Source organism: Entelurus aequoreus, linkage group LG15 (genome assembly GCF_033978785.1).
Source record: "Entelurus aequoreus isolate RoL-2023_Sb linkage group LG15, RoL_Eaeq_v1.1, whole genome shotgun sequence".
Classification (NCBI taxonomy): Eukaryota; Metazoa; Chordata; class Actinopteri; order Syngnathiformes; family Syngnathidae; genus Entelurus; species Entelurus aequoreus.
Window position 1 is genome coordinate 48,138,358 of NC_084745.1, and position 21,985 is coordinate 48,160,342.

At 39.8% G+C, this 21,985-nt stretch overlaps 1 protein-coding gene across 1 annotated transcript in view; it reads left to right on the forward strand.

The window, feature by feature from the left end:
- The first annotated feature begins 11,981 nt into the window (after positions 1-11,981).
- LOC133630323 (matrix metalloproteinase-16) overlaps positions 11,982-21,985 on the forward strand; it is a 172,130-nt gene continuing 162,126 nt past the window's right edge. Inside the window, exon 1 of the mRNA XM_062021886.1 lies at positions 11,982-12,369. Within this exon, the coding sequence (XP_061877870.1) occupies positions 12,244-12,369 (126 nt within the window). The 5' untranslated portion in view covers positions 11,982-12,243. The remainder of the gene's footprint in view (positions 12,370-21,985) is intronic.

The window sequence follows — 21,985 nt, forward strand, 5'->3', positions numbered from 1 at the left end:
ACATTTGTAAAGTTACAAAAGATTTAAAGTTAGTATTATTTGCGGATGATACAACAGCGTTTTGTTCAGGAGAGAACACACAGGAGATAATACAAATAATAACAGAAGAAATTAACAAATTAAAAAGATGGTTTGACAAAAACAGACTATCGTTGAATCTTAGTAAAACTAAAATAATGCTAGAAATTGAAAGAGTAAACGAAACCAAATTTCTAGGTATAATGATTGATGATAAATTAAACTGGAAATCTCACGTAAAAAATATACAACATAAAGTTGCAAGAAACACGTCAATAATGAATAAAGCAAAACATGTTCTAGACCAAAAATCCCTTCATATTCTCTACTGCTCACTAGTGTTACCATATCTGAGCTACTGTGTAGAAATATGGGGAAATAATTACAAAAGTACACTTCATTCATTAACGGTATTACAAAAAAGATCAGTTAGAATAATACATAATGTTGGATATAGAGAACATACAAACCCTTTATTTATTGAATCAAAAATACCGAAATTCCACGACATAGTGAATTTGCAAACAGCTAAAATTATGCACAAAGCAAACTATAACCTGCTACCCAAGAATATACAACAATTCTTCTCAAAAAAAGAGGAGAAATATAATCTTAGAGAAGAACGTAATTTAAAACATTTGTATGCACGTACAACACTTAAGACCTTCAGTATATCAATATGTGGAATTAAATTATGGAATGGATTAAACAAAGCAATCAAACAATGTACTAATATGATGCACTTCAAGAAACTCTTCAAACTTAAAGTGTTTACAAAGTACAAAGAAGAAGAACCATGACAAACATTCTCAATTTATTTCATCCATCCATTCATTCATTCTTAAAGTAATCTTACTTATCTCATCATATGAAATATGACTTACTTCACCAATTATTATTATTAAAATCCTACTATTATTTATTTATTTATTTTTATTGTGATTACTTATGGAGTTTATTGTGAAAAAATTGTGAACAGGAAGTGAACAAAAAGTTTAGCAACTGTTATGTAAAGAAAAGGGGTAGGATTAAATAAGCTCTGCTTCTTCCTACTCCTTTTCGAACATGTTGAAAAGAAACTGGAAATTGTGATGTATCATGTTGTATGCTTGCATGTTCCAAATAAACCCAAACTCAAACTCAAATAAAGGGGACCACAAGAAATGGCATTATTGGCTTTATTTTAACAAAAGGTAGGGTACATTAAACATATGTTTCTTATTGCAATCGAAGAACAATTTTGTCCTTAAATAAAATAGTGAACATACTAGACAACTTTTTACTGCATACATCTGCTGACGTAAGGGAGACCCGGTACAGGAAGTAGGCCAATGTTTCTGCTGCTGGTCTTTACGAAACAGGGACCATGCAACTCATTTATTTACAAAACCCAAAACCAGTGAAGTTAGCACGTTGTGTAAATGGTAAATAAAAACAGAATACAATGATTTGCAAATCCTTTTCAACTTATATTCAATTGAATAGACTGCAAAGACTGAGAAACTTAATTTTTTTTTGCAAATAATCATTCACTTAGAATTTAATGGCAGCAACACATTGCAAAAAAGTTGTCACAAGGCAATGTTTACCACTGTGTTACATGGCCTTTCCTTTTAACAACACTCAGTAAATATTTGGGAACTGAGGAGACCAATTTTTTAAGCTTTTCAGGTGGAATTCTTTCCCATTCTTGCTTGATGTACAGCTTAAGTTGTTCAACAGTCCGGGGGTCTCCGTTGTGCTATTTTAGGCTTCATAATGCGCCACACATTTTCAATGGGAGACAGGTCTGGACTACAGGCAGGCCAGTCTAGTACCCGCACTCTTTTACTATGAAGCCACGCTGTTGTAACACGTGGCTTGGCATTGTCTTGCTGAAATAAGCAGGGGCGTCCATGGTAACGTTGCTTGGATGGCAACATATGTTGCTCCAAAACCTGTATGTACCTTTCAGCATTAATGGCGCTTTCACAGATGTGTAAGTTACCCATGTCTTGGGCACTAATACACCCCCATACCATCACACATGCTGGCTTTTCAACTTTGCGCCTATAACAGTCCGGATCGTTCTTTTCCTCTTTGTTCCAGAGGGCACAACGTCCACAGTTTCCAAAACAATTTGAAATGTGGAGTCGTCAAACCACAGAACACTTTTCCGCTTTGCATCAGTCCACCTTAGATGAGCTGGGGCCCAGCAAAGCCGGCTGCGTTTCTGGGTGTTGTTGATAAATGGGTTTCGCTTTGCAGAGTAGAGTTTTAACTTGCACTTTAGCGACAAACTGTAGTCACTGACAGTGGTTTTCTGAAGTGTTCCTGAGCCCATGTGGGGATATCCTTTACACATTGATGTTGTTTTTTGATGCAGTACCGCCTGAGGGATCAAAGGTTGCGGCCTTGCCACTTACGTGCAGTGATTTCTCCAGATTCTCTGAACCTTTTGATGATATTACGGACCGTAGATGGTGAAATCCCTAAATTCCTTGCAATAGCTGGTTGAGAAAGGTTTTTCTTAAACTGTTCAACAATTTGCTCACGCATTTGTTGACAAAGTGGTGACCCTCGCCCCATCCTTGTTTGTGAATGACTGAGCATTTCATGGAAGCTGCTTTAATATCCAATCATGGCACCCACCTGTTCCCAATTAGCCTGTTCACCTGTGGGATGTTCCAAATAAGTGTTTGATGAGCATTCCTCAACTTTATCAGTATGTATTGCCACCTTTCCCAACTTTTTTGTCACGTGTTGCTGGCATCAAATTCTAAAGTTACTGATTATTTGCAAAAAAAAAAAAGTTTATCAGTTTGAACATCAAATATGTTGTCTTTGTAGCATATTCAACTGATTATGGGTTGAAAATGATTTGCAAATCATTGTATTCCGTTTATATTTACATCTAACACAATCTCCCAACTCATATGGAAACGGGGTTTGTACTTGTACTTCCGTCAAACCCATTTGATCACACATAAATGAAAACGCAATTTCCCCGTCTAAAGTAAATATGTAGTCTGTTGGCAGTAATGGGCGACCGTGAACTTATTTTTACCCCTGAGTGACGCATTTCTTCTGCTGGTGTACAAAGTTCAAACCCACTCCACCGCGGTCACATGACCGTGACACTGGCACCATCCGTGGCTTTCCTTTCAAAGAGCCCGTCCACGAGAAAGTCCTGGAAGGAAACGCAGTCACTTCAGCGTCAGAGAGCCAGATGTGTTGACTTCCTGTACCATTCAGTTCATTCAATGTTCTGTTCCGTTGGGTCTGATGATGGGCTGTGTGCGTATTGAATGGGCAGTGGAATATTAATCATTCCATGTGCTTCTCTGTGGAATAGTGGATTCAAATCTGTGATTTGACACAAAATGGACTGTGTTTAACCCTTTGCTCAATATTAGCCCAGTTCAAAACTAAAAAGCGGCATTAACTCAACTGAAATCCACACTTCAAACTGAAACCGGACTGTCCTCTCTTCCTGTTCCTTCTTCTCCTTTTCCTGTCTTTATTCCTCCGATCGGAAAAACCAAGCGAAGGCAGACGGGAGACTTGGTGTTTTCACGCCGCCAGGAGCTCCAGGAGGTCTGACCGGGAGCAGATGCAGCCGTTATGAGATATAGAGCCGTGTTTGGAGAGGCTCTGACAGTCTTGGCCGGGCTCCATGCTGGTGGGTGGACCAGTTGGAACGGGCCAGAACCTTTCCAGAAAGCGTTTTCAGGCTTATTGAGTGTGAGAGGAAATCATTAAGGAGAAAGAGATGAAGAAAAAAAGGAGAACATTAACGCCGCCATATTTATTCACTGTTTGAGGGCTGTAAAGTTAAGTCTTTGTATAGTCGCATATAAATGCAAATGAGCATTCCGATGTCTGTAAAGCCCACGGATGTTTCATGAAATATAAAACACACGAGGCGGCCTTTCACCCGGCTGCTAAAGTAACCGTTTTGGAGGCTATATGGTAAAATGATTCATGTATTGTCAGATGGGGTTTTCAATCTAAGCCAGGGGTCTCAAACTCAATTTACCCGGGGGCCACTGGATGCAGAAACTTGGTGAGGCTGGGCCGCGAGAAAATATTTCTTAAAAAAAATCTAACCTGCACTTTTTAATGAATTCACCTTCTTAAAATGGCTATCCCGCCCTAGCAACATACTTGCCAACCCTCCCGATTTTTTCAGGAGACTCCCAAATTTCAGTGCCCCTCCCGACAATCTCCCGGGGCAACCATTCTCCCGAATTTGTCCCGATTTTCACCCGGACAACAATATTGAGGGCGTGCCGTGATAGCACTGCCTTTAACGTCCTCTACAACCTGTCGTCGCGTCCGCTTTTGCACCGTACAAACAGCGTGCCGGACCAGCGAGGGTGAATATTGTAGCCCGGTAGAGTTAGGGCTGCATGGGATTCTGGGTATTTGTTCTGTTGTGTTTATGTTGTGTTACGGTGCGGATGTTCTCCCGAAATGTGTTTGTCATTCTTGTTTGGTGTGGGTTCACAGTGTGGCACATATTTGTAACGGTGTTAAAGTTGTTTATACGGTTACCCTCAGTGTGACCTGTATGGCTGCTGATCAAGTATGTCTTGCAGTCACTTACCTGTGTGTACTGAAGCCAAATACAAAATGTGACTGGGCTGGCACGCTGTTTGTACAGGTTGTAGAGGGCGCCAAAGGCAGTGCCATCACGGCACGCCCTTAATACTGTTGTTTGGGTGAAAATCGGCAGAGATTCGAGAGAATGGTTTCCCTGAAATTCGGAAGTCTCCCGGAAAAATCGGGAGGGTTGCCAGCAGGAGACCATCCCAAGCGGAGACAGGTCAGCAGCGCAGAGACGTCCCCAACCGATGCACAGACGAGCGGCCTTTGGACAGCCAGCGCTTCATCTGTGGCCACCAAACCTGTGCCCCCCCATCCACGAAGGAGAGGTGGGCAGAGCAGAAAAGAAATGGCAGATCAACTGGTCTAAAAGCGGGGTCTATTTAAAGGTTAGAGTATACAAATGAGTTTTAAGATGGGACTTAAATGCTTCTACTGATAATAAAACCTTACAGGTTATAAAAGCTCCTCTTGGCTGCTGACGTATCAAACGGTTCAGAATTGGAATCAACAAGAATCGTGATTCGCGATCGACGAGATACGCTATTGTACTTGATATCATTACAGTGGATGTCAAGTGTAGATCCACCAATGGCGTTTGTTTACATTTTGATGCCAGTGAGCTACGGTGTGTAGTGAAGCATGTTTAGCTATTCCTCGTCCTGCAGGGATGATACTTGTAAGAAACGTACTTTATTTTTCGCCATGGAGGCGAGGATTAGTGATTTAGAAGTAGCTGCCGACTGGGGCAGGACGTTATCCGCTAGCTAGCGAGCCATGTCTCAAAGCAACTCTTCCGGTGGGCATTTCAGTGTTATAACTTCACCTTTATCGTTAGTTTTTAAGCCAAAATGCGTCCGTTCTCCCTTTTCTGTCTACACACTGTGTCTACTTGTAAGTACTCTGTGCTTGTGTGCTGCCGAACATGCTCCTCTGCTCGTAAAACCAGCAATGTCATGACGTGACGACGACGGGAGGTGGCCGACCAGTACTTTTCAGAGGCGGTATTGTACAGAATATGTATCATTAGTATCGCGGTACTATACTAATACCGGTATACCGTACAACCCTAGACTGAACTATGAAGTTAAGTAGAGGGCCACAAAATATTGGCCTGCCTCGAGTTTGAGACCCCTGGTGTGGACTAATATTTGTATTGGTCCTGCGTTGTGCGAATCGCAGAGGTCTATTCCTCGTTCCCGGAACACTGGTAGAGGTTACGAGGATGGGGAAGTGCATCAAGTTCGGCTTGTATGTGGAATCTTCCACAGTTCTGACGAACTGAACTCCCTCCCAAGTTGTCCTGGTTTCTCGTCAGCCCGGCGACACAACCTTGATCTTCTGGCGCTCTTCCCCCTTTTCTCGTCAAACCCCCTCACCATCTCCTTCCTCTCCATGCGGTTGGCTCTCATCCTAGTACTGCTCTTCCTGCCGGGCCTCTGCCAACAATCTCCTGATGTTGCAGCCTATACTGTCAGCTCATTGGACTTTGGCTTTCAGTCCAATGGAATTATGACGATTTGCGTTCCTTGCTGACTGATTAGTGGACTATCGTAGCTTGAAAACTACTGTATCAACCATGGTCTTGTATGAACTGAAGTAGCAGATGCAGTGTGTTCTTCTCAAAGTTTTTTGTTCCTTAGAGTGACATAATTGCAGCTACAACCACTTTAGGAAAACTGCTTTTCCCTCCAGTGGATGAGAAGATCTTGCTCATTTTCCGCGGCCACATCACCTTCTTCCATAGAGTGAACTGGTAGCACCAGACCTTGTACAGTGGAACGTCCATTTTGTACAAACGTTTCGATTTTCAAACCACAGAGTGATTGAAAATATGCGTTGGTGTATAAACCTTGTCTCAGTGTACAAACCTTTCATCCACCCATTGCTGGCCTCGCAGTGCTGCCATTTTGTGCCCGGCAGCACATTCATTGTGGGCGGGCTGAGCGATCTTCGGTGCTCATTGTTTGTCAGCTCAGTCAACAGTCCTACTGTTGTCTACTGTGCTCAGTACTACTTTGTGTGCTTTTTAAGGGTTTTGAGCCTTTTTACAACATTTTGTAGATTTTCTAGTGCAATATGAGTCCATAGAAAGCAATAGACAAGCAATAAGGGGTTTGAAACATTCAGGAAGTATCCACAGCAGTTTTCGGCAGTTCCTCCAATCTTCCTACCTCCTCTTTATTTTTCTGTCATGGCTGACAGTTTATAATCAGCTGCGAGTTGATAAACAGTAGCTAGGGGTTTACCAACAGGGCATTTGGTTCTGTCAATCCACTTAGCTTTTAGTCATCCTGTTATTTCAAACTGTTAGTGCACCACTGGGCTAGTGACAGCGTGTGTGCGTTTCTGCAGGGCGGCTACAAAGGAGGACAGTTCAGCAAGTTGTTTTGACTTTGTTATTAAATAGAAAGTTGATCCATCACACCCTTGTTATGTTTGTTTGATACACAGTACTGTATAGCACTTTACTGTGTTCAAAGTGTACAAACCTTGACTAAAATATGGACTTTTGTCGAAGCTGGAACCAATTGTTCAAGTTTGCAATGTTTACTATGGAGAAATTTGCTTTAAGACACTAACTTTTCTATTTGCAAACCTTGTTAAGAACCATTAAGTCTGTACCAAAGTCAAATCCCAGGGATTTGACTTTGGTACAGTTGGTATAGTGCAACCTCGTTTTACAGACTTAATGGTCCTTAACAAGGTTTGCAAATAGAAAAGTTTGTGTCTTAAAGCAAATTTGAAGCAAACATGAATAATTGGTTCCAGCTTCGACAAAAGTCCATATTTTAGTCAAGGTTTGTACACGTAGAACACAGTAAAGTGCTATACAGTACTGTGTATCAAACAAACATAAAAAGTGTGTGATGGATCCCAGGGATTTGGCTTTGGTTGGTCCATCCTTGGGGTTTTTTGCACGCAAATTATATTATAGTAGAGTGCTTTAACCTAAATATTTTCTAGCATCAAACAACTCTTCCCTCAACCACAACCATCATCGCTCGCCTGCGACGGAAAGCGAACAAGCCAAATACGAGAGTCCATGAACATTGCTCCAAAGTACGGATTTTGTGTTTGTGTTTATATATATATATATATATATATACAAACCCCGTTTCCATATGAGTTGGGAAATTGTGTTAGATGTAAATGTAAACAGAATACAAAGATTTGCAAATCCTTTTCAACCCATATTCAATTGAATGCACTACAAAGACAAGATATTTGATGTTCAAACTCATAAACTTTATTTTTTTTTTGCAAATAATACTTAACTTACAATTTCATGGCTGCAACACGTGCCAAAGTAGTTGGGGAAGGGCATGTTCACCACTGTGTTACATGGCCTTTCCTTTTAACAACACTCAGTAAATGTTTGGGAACTGAGGAGACACATTTTTGAAGCTTCTCAGGTGGAATTCTTTCCCATTCTTGCTTGATGTACAGCTTAAGTTGTTCAACAGTCCGGGGGTCTCCGTTGTGCTATTTTAGGCTTCATAATGCGCCACACATTTTCAATGGGAGACAGGTCTGGACTACAGGCAGGCCAGTCTAGTACCCGCACTCTTTTACTATGAAGCCACGTTGATGTAACACGTGGCTTGGCATTGTCTTGCTGAAATAAGCAGGGGCGTCCGAGGTAACGTTGCTTGGATGGCAACATATGTTGCTCCAAAACCTGTATGTACCTTTCAGCATTAATGGCGCCTTCACAGATGTGTAAGTTACCCATGTCTTGGGCACTAATACACCCCCATACCATCACACATGCTGGCTTTTCAACTTTGCGCCTATAGCAATCCGGATGGTTCTTTTCCTCTTTGGTCCAGAGGACACGACGTCCACAGTTTCCAAAAACAATTTGAAATGTGGACTCGTCAGACCACAGAACACTTTTCCACTTTGTATCAGTCCATCTTAGATGAGCTCAGGCCCAGCGAAGCCGACGACGTTTCTGGGTGTTGTTGATAAACGGTTTTCGCCTTGCATAGGAGAGTTTTAACTTGCACTTACAGATGTAGCGACCAACTGTAGTTACTGACAGTGGGTTTCTGAAGTGTTCCTGAGCCCATGTGGTGATATCCTTTACACACTGATGTCGCTTGTTGATGCAGTACAGCCTGAGGGATCGAAGGTCATGGGCTTAGCTGCTTACGTGCAGTGATTTCTCCAGATTCTCTGAACCCTTTGATGATATTACGGACCGTAGATGGTGAAATCCCTAAATTCCTTGCAATAGCTGGTTGAGAAAGGTTTTTCTTAAACTGTTCAACAATTTGCTCACACATTTGTTGACAAAGTGGTGACCCTCGCCCCATCCTTGTTTGTGAAGGACTGAGCATTTCATGGAATCTACTTTTATACCCAATCATGGCACCCACCTGTTCCCAATTAGCCTGTTCACCTGTGGGATGTTCCAAATAAGTGTTTGATGAGCATTCCTCAACTTTATCAGTATTTATTGCCACCTTTGCCAACTTCTTTGTCACGTGTTGCTGGCATCAAATTCTAAAGTTAATGATTATTTGCACACAAAAAAAAGGTTTATCAGTTTGAACATCAAATATGTTGTCTTTGCAGCATATTCAACTGAATATGGGTTGAAAATGATTTGCAAATCATTGTATTCCGTTTATATTTACATCTAACACAATTTCCCAACTCATATGGAAACGGGGTTTGTACATTGTGTACAATTAAGCATTATAGTGTTTGTGTCTGACGTCTCATTGATCACTAATGGAGGTCATGTGCAACGACTAGAATTGTTGTAATGTATGGAGAATGGTGATGATCCTTAAAAGGAGTGGTGTGTGCAAAGTGAAACATTATCAACCTTACAGACACACACACACACACACACACACACACACACACACACACACACACACACACACACACACACACACACACACACACACACACACACACACACACACACACACTTGATACTTATCACTTGCTCTTAGTGTAAGTGGAAAGTCATCGATCTGACTCATTAGCACCAACCCTCCTTTATCCATCTATGCTATAGGAGGGGAGATTAGTTGGTGATGAATGACAATATAGATTTAGTGTGGTATAGTTCCTTAACTTCGCCATAGATCATGTTGTCTACTCTTTTGTTGACTATCAATGTAAATAAGAGCCTTACTTAATTAAATATCAGTTTATGTACGACCCACAGCATCCAGATGACCGAAATTTCACTAACAAGTTCTCTAAATCTATTTTTTTGCTCCTGAAAATGAATCTGGTAGTCATTTCTCATGATATCAATTCGTTTTTGAGTAATGGGTCGATAACTAGTAAAACATTTTTTTTTTTTTTTTTTTTTTTTTTTTTTTTTGTCATAAAGAAATACAATCATGTGTGCTTACGGACTGTATCCCTGCAGACTGTATTGATTTATATTGATATATAATGTATATATTGTGTTTTTTATGTTGATTTAATACAATTTTTTATTTTATTTTTTATTTTTTTAAATTTCTTGTGCGGCCGCGGCCTGGTACCAATCGGTCCACGGACCGGCGGTTGGGGACTATTGATCTACAGAACTGGAGCCCATTTCAGACAGTGTGAACAAAGGCATGTACAAATATTATTTGCATCACTAAACTGCATGTTTGTCACCCTGGTCCCTGATTACTTAAAAATTAATATGGTTAACATTATGAGCAGATTGTAGCCCGATTGTAGCTGAGATAGGCTCCAGCGCCCCCCGCGCCCCCAAAAGGGACAAGCGGTAGAAAATGGATGGATGGATGGATTATGAGCAGAAGAAAAATAACTATAAACATGTTGATATATAGACACCATAGCCCAGACCTATATATACATATGTATTATATATATATGTATGTATGTATGGATGGATGCTGTATGTGTGTACACATGTGTATATACAAAACCCAAAACCAGTGAAGTGGCGCGTTGTGTAATTCGTAAATAAAAACAGAATACAATCATTTGCAAAGACAAGATATTTAATGTTCGAACTGAGAAACTTTTTTTTTTTTTGCAAATAATCATTAACTTAGAATTTAATGGCAGCAACACATTGCAAAAAAGTTGCCACAGGGGCATTTTTACAACTGTGTTACATGGCCTTTCCTTTTAACACTCAGTAAATGTTTGGGAACTGAGGAGACCAATTTTTGAAGGTTTTCAGGTGAATTCTTTCCCATTCTTGCTTGATGTACAGCTTCAGTTGTTCAACAGTCCGGGGGTCTCCGTTGTGATATTTTAGGCTTCATAATGCGCCACACATTTTCAATAGGGGACAGGTCAGGCATTTGTTCACAAAGTGGTGACCCTCGCCCCATCCATGTTTGTGAAAGACTGAGTATTTCATGGAAGCTGCTTTTATACCCAATCATAGAAAAAGGAGAGAGTGTGTAATCCAATGAGCCAGCTTGTACCTAAGTTACGGTCAGAGCGAAAAAAGATGCGTCCTGCACTGCACTCTAGTCCTTCACTTTGACGTTCCTCATCCACAAATCTTTCAACCTGACTCAAATTAATGGGGTAATCGTCGCTTTCTCGGTCCGAATCGCTCTCGCTGCTGGTGTAAACAATGGGGAAATGTGAGGAGCCTTTCAACCTGTGACGTCACGCTACTTCCAGGCAAGGCTTTTTTTTTATCAGCGACCAAAAGTTGCGAACTTTATCGTCGATGTTCTCTACTAAATCCTTTCAGCAAAAATATGGCAATATCGCGAAATGATCAAGTATGACACATAGAATGGATCTGCTATCCCCGTTTGAATAAAAAAAAATTCATTTCAGTAGGCCTTTAAAAATAATAATAATAATGGATTAGATTTTATATCGCACTTTTCTATTATTAGATACTCAAAGTGCTCACAGAGCAGCATTTGAGGGGCCCCTGAACGGTCCAGAGTTGCTTGACTTAAACAGAGCCAATTGTTTCCCTCTAGTGGCCTTGCACAGGATTTAAAACACAACAAAAACAGCAATGAAACATACAATTTAAATTTTTTTTTTTTTTTTGCTGAATTGACACAAAATAACAGCTATGTTTGTCATAGTTTTTTTGGGTTCATGATCACATGACATAGGAATAACTACAAAAAAGACTAAAAAGTGTGCAAGATGTAAAATCCATCTTTTTTTTTTACATAACATAAACTGATTCACCCGTTTGCAGTAAGTTGTGGTGTGTTTTTTGAATTTTTTTTATATCTGTTAATTTATTTGTATAGACGTTTATCACAAATTAGGATATTTAGAAGGGGAGGGGCGAGGGTGCGCTCCAGAATGGGGGGGAGCAGCGCATGCGCAGAGAATGCGAAGCGCAATTGAAAACGAGCAGCTATGCCGCGGGAGGCAGAACACCGTCTGGAGGCTCGGGACGACAGCCGAGGCACGGGAGGACTAACCCGGGGACGGCGGCACCGGGAGGCGGCTGGCAGGCGTTAACAGCTTCGCTCCCCCTCCTCATCCTGACCCCGCACCGAGGGTTGTTTTTCGAACCCAAACTTTCCTCTCTTCCGGAGCGACACCGACACAACAATGTTGTCTGAGGGATTTATGGCTCCCGGTTCTTTGTGCCGACTGTGAGTGACATTTGAACCCGGACAATAGGCGACAGCGGCGGCGGCGCTCACTATGGTTCTGTCGGCGGTCCGCAGCAGGAGATGTTTATATCGCTGCTGGATGGGGACGCTGTGCCTTCAGTTGTTGCTGTGGATTTTATGTGCGGTGAACGGAGAGGCGCAGCCGTTCAGCGTGGAGGTAAGAACAACACCTGGTGTCCACAAACTAACACAAAAAGACAACTTTTGACGTCTATGTCAAACATGTGTTTGCTTCAACAATGGACTCCTTTTCTTCACGTCTGAGCCAAATTATTGATTTTTTTTTTGGTATATTCTTGTGCCCTCAAAAGGACACTTTTTGACCTGAATGATAGGAGCTGTTCGCCTTACAGTTGAAAGAGTGCATGGAAAAGCTGTTCCTAGGCAAGAAAGACAATATTAAGTATACTACTTGTTAATTTAGTTACAATAGTAGTTACATGTGCTGGGGTATATATATTTATGTATATAATCTATATGTGTGTGTATATATATATATATATATATATATATATATATATATATATATATATATATATATATATATATATATATATATATATATATATATATATATACACGTATATATATACACGTATATATATACACGTATATATATACACGTATATATATACACATATATGTACTGTGTGTGTGTGTATATATATATATATATATATATATATATATATATATATATATATATATATATATATATATATACACACACACAGTACATAAATGTACGTATGTATGTGCATGTATAAAAAATGTGTGTTTGTGTATATTATATGTAAACTGTATATATGTATGTGTATATACAGAGTGTATATATATATATCAATCAATCAATCATATATATGTGTGTATATGAATGTGTAGATATACTGTACATGTATGTATATATACATGTATATGTATGTGTGTGTGTGTGTATATATATGTAATATACACAAACATGTATATATATATATATATATACGTGTGTGTGTATATATATATATATATATATATATATATATATATATATATATGCATGTGTGTACATATGTATGTGTGAATATATATTTGTGTATATATATATATATATATGCATGTGTGTGTGTGTAAATATATAATGTGTGAGTGTGTGTATATATATATATATATATATATATATATTGTGTGAGTGTGTATATATATGTATATGAATGTGTAGATATACGTGCATGTATATATATACATGTACGTGTGTGTGTGTGTGTGTGTGTGTATATGATATATATATATATATATACAATATACACAAACATATATATATATATGTATCCATCCATCCATTTTCTACCGCTTATTTCCTTCGGGGTCGCGGGGGGCGCTGGAGCCTATCTCAGCTACAATCGGGCGGAAGGCGGGGTACACCCTGGACAAGTCGCCACCTCATCGCAGGGCTATATATATGTATATATATATATAATATACACAAATATATATATATATATGAATGTGTGTGTGTGTAAATATATATGTTTGTATATCAAATACATATATAATGTGTGTGTGTATATATATGTATGTGTATACACAGTGTATATATATGTATGTGCAGATATACGTGTATATTTGTGTGTATATGTGTGTAGTGATGTGTATAAATGTGTGTGTACATGTGTGTATAATTATGTATATATTTATGTGTGTGTGTATATATGTATATATGTGTGTATATATGTATAGATGTGTGTGTATGTGTGCTGTATATATATATATATATATATATATATATATATATATATATATATATATATATATAGTATTAGTGCAGTTTTTAATAAGATTCATTTGAATTCTGATTAATCATGATTAATCACAGTTTGGTGGTGAGGTGGTTCGGGCATCTGGTCAGGATGCCACCCGAACGCCTCCCTAGGGAGGTGTTTAGGGCACGTCCGACCGGTAGGAGGCCACGGGGAAGACCCAGGACACGTTGGGAAGACTATGTCTCCCGGCTGGCCTGGGAACGCCTCGGGATCCCCCGGGAAGAGCTAGACGAAGTGGCTGGGGAGAGGGAAGTCTGGGCTTCCCTGCTTAGGCTGCTGCCCCCGCGACCTGACCTAGGATAAGCGGAAGAAGATGGATGGATGGATAATCACAGTTTATTACTCCCTTGCTTAATTTAAATTAACTTTAAAAAAAAAAAACTCAATATTTGAGCACACATGCAATTTTATTTTTGTCATTTCTCAAAATGTTTTAGGCTACTTGAACGCACTCTTATTTATTTGCTCAAAACTTGGTAACAGTTGTTTGTAATGTCCAGTCAGGTTGTATCTTGATGTGAAATGTGATGGAAAAGACAGCAGTTGGACTCTCTTCACTCATCTTTGCACTGTGGTATGCTGACCTGACAACCGTACCGCCGTTTAGTTAACCATCCACGGTTAAGGTCAATGAGCATGTACAGTCAAAATAATGTGTGTGATTAATCTGTGTATAAACATGGTAAATAGAAAATAATAAACATGTTGAAGTCCAGAGTAGGGATGAACTGATAAACAATAATAATGATAACCGTGTTAAACGCCAGATGGTCAGTATTACCGTCTTAAATTAAAATGATCAAAATAACGTGATTGATAACCACACTTTGATAAACTCGTGAACTGACTGGCGCCAGCTCGCTAACTTGAAAACAAGAGGCATTAATGTCTTTCCCCAATAAGAATTTTAATACCCCTATATAAACACTTTGCTGCCCGAGCAACTAACCTACAACCTATGCTTTGTGTGAGTGATGGTTCAATACTCGGGGCGGAATATGAGATTGGAGGTGTTTTTACGGTACCTTCAAGGACCGCTGACAAGAATAGGACGCCATAACGCCTGATACTAGATTTTGCTCCACACTTTTCATTTAAATAATTCTTCAATTGCTACAGTACAAACCAATATTTAAAACAATGCAAACTTAGCCAATAAAACATAATATACGAACAAAAGATAGGCTCTTACGGAGTTCACTGTTGCTAAGCCAACTATTGACAGGGAAGATTTTTGTCTACAACTTGTATTTATAAAACTAGTTCCGTCATACTAAAATTGTAATTTCCCTAAAAAAAACAGTGGATGAAAATAAGCATTAATGAAGGACACCTATCACAGCTTACTATGATATCAATCAGAACTATGTCAATGTATCTTTGCCACCATCAAATTCGATCACTTTCAGGAAAAAGAAATGCAACATTTGTGAGCTCCTTATACAAACATATATTTTATATGTATTATTATTCTGCAAATCAAGTGGAAAAGCAAGAGAAAAAAAGAGATCGGACATGCTAATATGCTAATAATATGCTAATAGTTTTGATGTTTCAATGTCTTAGAACAGTGTTTTTCAACCTTTTTTGAGCCAAGGCACATTTTTTTCATTGAAAATATGCGGAGGCACACCACCAGCAGACATCATTAAAAAAACGAAACTCAGTTGACAGTAAAAAGTCGTTGTCGCAATTGTTGGATATGACTTTAAACTATAACCAAGCATGCATCACTATAGCTCTTGTCTCAAAGTAGGTGTACTGTCACCACCTGTCACATCACCCCCTGACTTATTTGGACTTTTTTGCGGTTTTCCTGTGTGTAGTGTTTTAGTTCTTGTCTTGCGCTCCTATTTTGGTGGCTTTTTATCTTGTTTTGGTATTTTCCTGTAGCAGTTTCATGTCTTCCTTTGAGCAATATTTCCCGCACCTACTTTGTTTTTATCCTTCTTCGTGGGTACATTGTCGATTGTCATGTCATGTTCAGATGTACATTGTGGACGCCATCTTTGCTCAACAGTAAGTCTTTGCTGTCGTACAGCATTCTGTTTTTGTTTACTTTGTAGCCAGTTCAGTTTTAGTTTCGTTCTGCATAGCCTTCCCTAAGCTTCAATGCCTTTTCTTAGGGGAACTCACTTTTTGTTTATTTTTTGTTTAAGCATTACATACCTTTTTACCTGCACGCTGCCTCCCGCTGTTTCCGACATCTACAAAGCAATTAGCTACCGGCTGCCACCTACTGATATGGAAGAGTATTACACGGTTACTCTGCCGAGCTCTAGACAGCACCAACACTCAACAACAACACATAATTTGCAGACTATAATTACTGGTTTGCAAAAAATATTTTTACCCAAATAGGTGAAATTAGATAATCTCCCTGTCTTAGAATAACAGCTCAGCTATCCAAAACCAGCTGCACGTCTTGAAAAAAAGCACCACACTTTTATGGCCTTATAATTAGTAGAACTAGATGTGTAATAGCATTAATAGTAATCAGCAGTTAGTGTTTTCAGTTGATTTTGAACAGACATGACCTCCTAAGACTCACATCTCATGCTTCCAAACTAAGCTGTTAATCAGATGTGCAGCTTTAATGGGTTGCATAAAGCCTCCTCACTTTCTGTGCCAATAAATTACCGGTGGATCCCCATTTAAAAAAAAAAATCAATGCACTATTTACCTTGTCTGGTTTCATTTCTCAAAAGTTTCAATATGGCCTCCGCCATTACTGATTTACTCCAGTCTTTTTACAAAGCAGGCTGGGCTATGACGTCCACATACGTTCACATGGATTTCTGGCATGCCTACTGAGGCTCATTCAAGAAGTGCATTAACGTCTCCACATGATTTGCAAGTTTGGCATGCCACTGGGTTCTCTGCTGAGAGGCAGACATATGCTGCAGGTTATCCAGTTAAACTCTTACAATACATAAAGAAGAAGTAATACAACGCTCCCCCCACGCCGCCCTTTCCCGACACCATCCCCCAAAACCTATACCCCTTCCTGTCCGAGTCAGCGCTCTGTCAACACTCATTCTTCCAGACAGAGCTGCAGTAAATGTATGTTTACTCTCTGATAAGACCTACACAGACCAATTTTCTGCCTTCATTTGCATGTTGTTTTCCTATCTATGTCTTTTACGCACATTGTTACAAAGTAGGTTTTGTCAGAATACATAGCTTTTACCTATAAGGTTCGTGACAATTGGGGATTTGCACAGTGATTTCAAGAAAATTCTCCTAAAACCCCAATCGGACCGTCCCTGTTCATAAATAAGTCATATGAGTAGGGCTAAAACGATTAATCGATTAAATCAATTAATTCGATGAGAAAAAAGCTTTGATTTACAAAACCAGTGAAGTTGGCACATTGTGTAAATGGTAAATAAAAACAGAATACAATGATTTGCAAATCCTTTTCAACCTATGTTCAATTGGATAGACTGCAAAGACAAGATAAACTTTATTTTTTTTGCAAATATTAGCTCATTTAGAATTTGATGCCTGCAACATGTTTCAAAAAAGCTGGCACAAGTGGCAAAAAAGACTGAGAAAGTTGAGGAATCCTCATCAAACACCCTTTTGGAAAATCCCACAGGTGAACAGGATAATTGGGAACAGGTGGGTGCCATGATTGGGTATAAAAGCAGCTTCCATGAAATGCTCAGTCATTCACAAACAAGGATGGGGCGAGGGTCACCACTTTGTCAACAAATGCCTGAGCAAATTGTTTAAGAACAACATTTTTCAAGGAGCTATAGCAAGGAATTTAGGGATTTCACCATCCACGGTCCGTAATATCATCAAAAGAGAATCTGGAGAAATCACTGCACGTAAGCAGCAAGACTGACAACCAACATTGAATGCCCGTGACCTTTGATCCCTGCATCAAAAACCGCTGACAACACATTTATAAAAAAAAAAAGGAATATATTGTATGAATGGATATACTGTACCGTATTTTTCGGACTATAAGTCGCAGTTTTTTTCATAGTTTGGCCGGGGGTGCGACTTATACTCAGGAGCGAAATTATTAACACATTAGCGTAAAATATCAAATATTATTATTTAGCTCATTCACGTAAGAGACTAGACGTATAAGATTTCTTGGGATTTAGCGATTAGGAGTGACAGCTTGTTTGGTAAACGTATAGCATGTTCTATATGTTATACCGTAATTTCCGGACTATAAGCCGCTACTTTTCCCCCTCGTTCTGGTCCCTGCGGCTTATACAAGGGTGCGGCTTATTTACGGCCTGTTCTTCTCCGACACCGACGAAGAGGATTTCGGTGGTTTTAGTACGCAGGAGGAAGACGATGACACAATGATTAAAGACTGACTTTTCATATACCGGTAGGCTGGTTATTTTGATAACGTACAGGCGAGCACTTTGTATTACTTTGCACCGTTGTATTATTTGTACTCTGCACGAATGCTGTTCGCCATGTCAAAGATGTGAAAGTTTGATTGAATGATTGAAAGATTTATTGTTAATAAATGGGACGCTTTGCGTTCCCAAACAGTCATCTCTGTCCCGACAATCCCCTCCGTGGTAGCAGGAACCCCTATATACTACGGTAATTACACATCAAAACCCTGCGGCTTATAGTCGGGTGCGGCTTATATATGGAGCAATCTGTATTTTCCCCTAATTTTAGCTGGTGCGGCTTATAGTCAGGTGCGGCTTATAGTCCGGAAAATACGGTAGTTATTTGAATGACTCTTACCATAATATGTTACGTTAACATACCAGGCACGTTCTCAGTTGGTTATTTATGCCTCATATAACGTACACTTATTCAGCCTGTTGTTCACTATTCTTTATTTATTTTAAATTGCCTTTCAAATGTCTATTCTTGGTGTTGGGTTTTATCAAATAAATTTCCCCAAAAAATGCGACTTATACTCCAGTGCGACTTATATATGTTTTTTTCCTTCTTTATTATGCATTTTCGGCCGGTGCGACTTATACTCCGAAAAATACGGTATGTAGTCTATTAGGGATTTGCACAGTGCAATTTTCAATGTTGATGGTGGGCATTTATTAGCAAAAATAAATACAATTATGGCAAGCAGTAATATTTGTGTTTATTTCAACTATTTTCCCCAAAATACACATACAAATTGAGACTCCAAAGTGTGTTTATCAGAATAATCGATAGCTGCAGCCCTGTCCAACAAATGTAGTCAGCTGCCTTTCCCTAATAGTAATATTTGTTACTAGAACGTCAGAATGTACTATTCAGAGCTATGATAGTGCAATCAGAAGACATCTTCCAGCTTTCATAAAGATGACTGACGGTCCTCCAACGCTGCTTTGGAAAGGTGCAGTATTTATTTGGTTCGGTTTGTCTTAGAGTCTACAATATACTTCTGGTTATGGCAGGTAATAATGGAACAAAATGAGATATTATTTCCACATAGCAAGTATGGTTTGATGGAAGGCCTAAGCTGAGTCTGCGCTCTAATTGCTGGTTAGTTTGAACGCGTTCGGCTTGGTTGACTCTTAGTACAAGAAGTTAGTTCCAAAATATAAAGGAATTGTGCATTTTGTGATAAAAGCATGACATTTGGTACACTTATAGCCAAAGGCATTCTCAAAAGATTTGGATGTGAAGCCATCATGAATTTTCAACATGGCGCCCATGGCAGCCATTTTTCAAAATGTCCGCCAGCAACAACTTTTTTCTTATGAATGATGGATTTAATATGATATTTCAGACTTATTTACCATTCATACTACTTGTTAAGTCTTTTGGATAGTGGAACATTTTCATTGAAAATTCAAAATGGCCGCCAACTGGTTAGATATGGATGATCTCTATGTTTAATTATATATTTATCTTGATGCAGAATTTGAATTGGGAATTTTGGAATTTCTAAGAATCTTCTTTCTATCTCAAAATACTCATGTTAAGCAAGGGAAACCTAGGGTCTATCACAGGGAAGACTAGTCACACTCGCCTTCACAGACACAAAGGGCTGTGCACTGTAAGTGGGATTTTTTGCACTTACACTGCCCAACACAACCCTTCTTGCATTTGCATGAGACAAGTTCATAACTTGACTGGCTTGCATCTGGTAGGCATGTCCAGAAGGGTTCATAGTCCCCCTCAGGTGACTTTGACCAGCCCCATTCGCACGGTGAAGGTAGTTCTGGTGTTGACACCAGGACTGTACCCCACACGTGCCCTCCTTGATATACAGCTCTCTTAACATGCTCTTCTAGGGCAGCCTTGGTAGGGGGGATTGTTTGCACATTGTGCCTCTTTGCAAATAACTTCCTCCTTGCCGTATTGATTTCTGTACATGTGCTGGTTCGGTCATAGACTAAGATAACAAACCTCAATTGTGGCCATTACCTCCTGTGGTATGTCATCTGGGGCTGAAGACACTTTCAACAGGGCACGTGTAAGTTCTGGAAGCACAGACCATACAGCCCATGCAGTCTTTTTCCCATGGCCAACAAAGCTTGACACAGTGTCACTGCATGGAACACTGGTAGTGCACATGCTTTATCGGGCCCGAGCCCTGCTGCAATTTCATGGGCTGCCAAATATCGAAAATTCTTACCAGTACCGAAAGCCAACCAAAGCTCATCCTCTGGTTGTAGAGTCTGAGCCACTGCCACAGCCAGCACCACAATATCAGTATCAACTGTTTGAATCATAATTTTGTGGTGGCCGTTTCTTGCTGCATGGGCTACGTGCAATAACATGCGACTATCCGCTTCCTCATGCGTGCAAGGAGCAATCGATGTCCTATCTGGGAGAGGTGGCTTGCTAAGGACTTCCATGTCACTTATGATGTAAAGCTGTTTATCCTCCTGCACAAACCATCTGAGCAGAGCCTCCAAGAGAAAGGCAAACAACTCAGTGTTATTGCTGTCAACTCTAAGAAAGTTTCGCCAGTTCCTGGGAATGGCTGCATCACCTACCACACGTCTCTGAATTCCAGTGCCACGCTTTGCTCTCGTAGCAGCTTTCAGAGAGTCAGACAAGTAGCGGTCCCACACCAGATCAAGCCTGGACACAGTTTCAAACTTTCTGGTCAGATATGGAATGAAGATCACATGGGCATAGTCATTGAAGGTTTGTACTGAACTTGGTTTCAGCATCTGGATGATGGCTGCCCCATCTACAATGGTGCAGGTAACCTTTGGACTGTCACAGTATGCACTGTGAACTTGTTCCAGGCATGGAAGCAGATCACTCTTCACTCCCAGTCGGAGACCTTCCCCATCAGAAAGCGCTAGTGGACATGGTTGGTTCTCGTGTCGAAAGAACTCTTCTAGGTTTCCATCTCGGGTCTGGCAAGCAATGAACTTGGTAAATAAGACATTTACCAAGTACTATGTATGGTAAATAAGTCTGAAACATCATATTATATCCATCATTCATAAGCGAACAGTTGTTACTGACAGCCATTTTGAAAGATGGCTGCCATGGGCGCCATTTTGAAAATTCATGGTGGCTCCATATCCAAATCTTTTGAGAATGCCTTTGGCTATAAGTGTACCAAATGTCATGCTTTTATCACAAAATGCACGATCGTTCTGGTTACCAGCTGCACTATCTCTGGATTTGATGTCATGAACATTTGCTTTGTTCCCCTGCAATATTCCCCCTTTCTTGCCTCCTTTTAAAAAAAAAAAATGCAGATTCCTGTTCCTGCCTGATGAAACCGTAATAAAGACTTGTTACACATTGCATATACTCCCAACAGTATAGAATTGCTGTTCTTCGCTTACTTTCTCTGAAAGCTCCTCAGCTTTTGTTCAGCCTTCCAGAGCTGTCCCTGAAAAGAAAGTTATTAAATTGGCACAGTCGCACATATTTCTTTCCCCTATTATCTTTTTGGGAGTTTTAGTGTGTGCTTGAATACAAATAGGCTTAGAGGGAAAATGAACACTTGCATGTTCAACATAAGGCCAGATTCCTCGAGATAAATCAATGCCATGGATTGGCTTT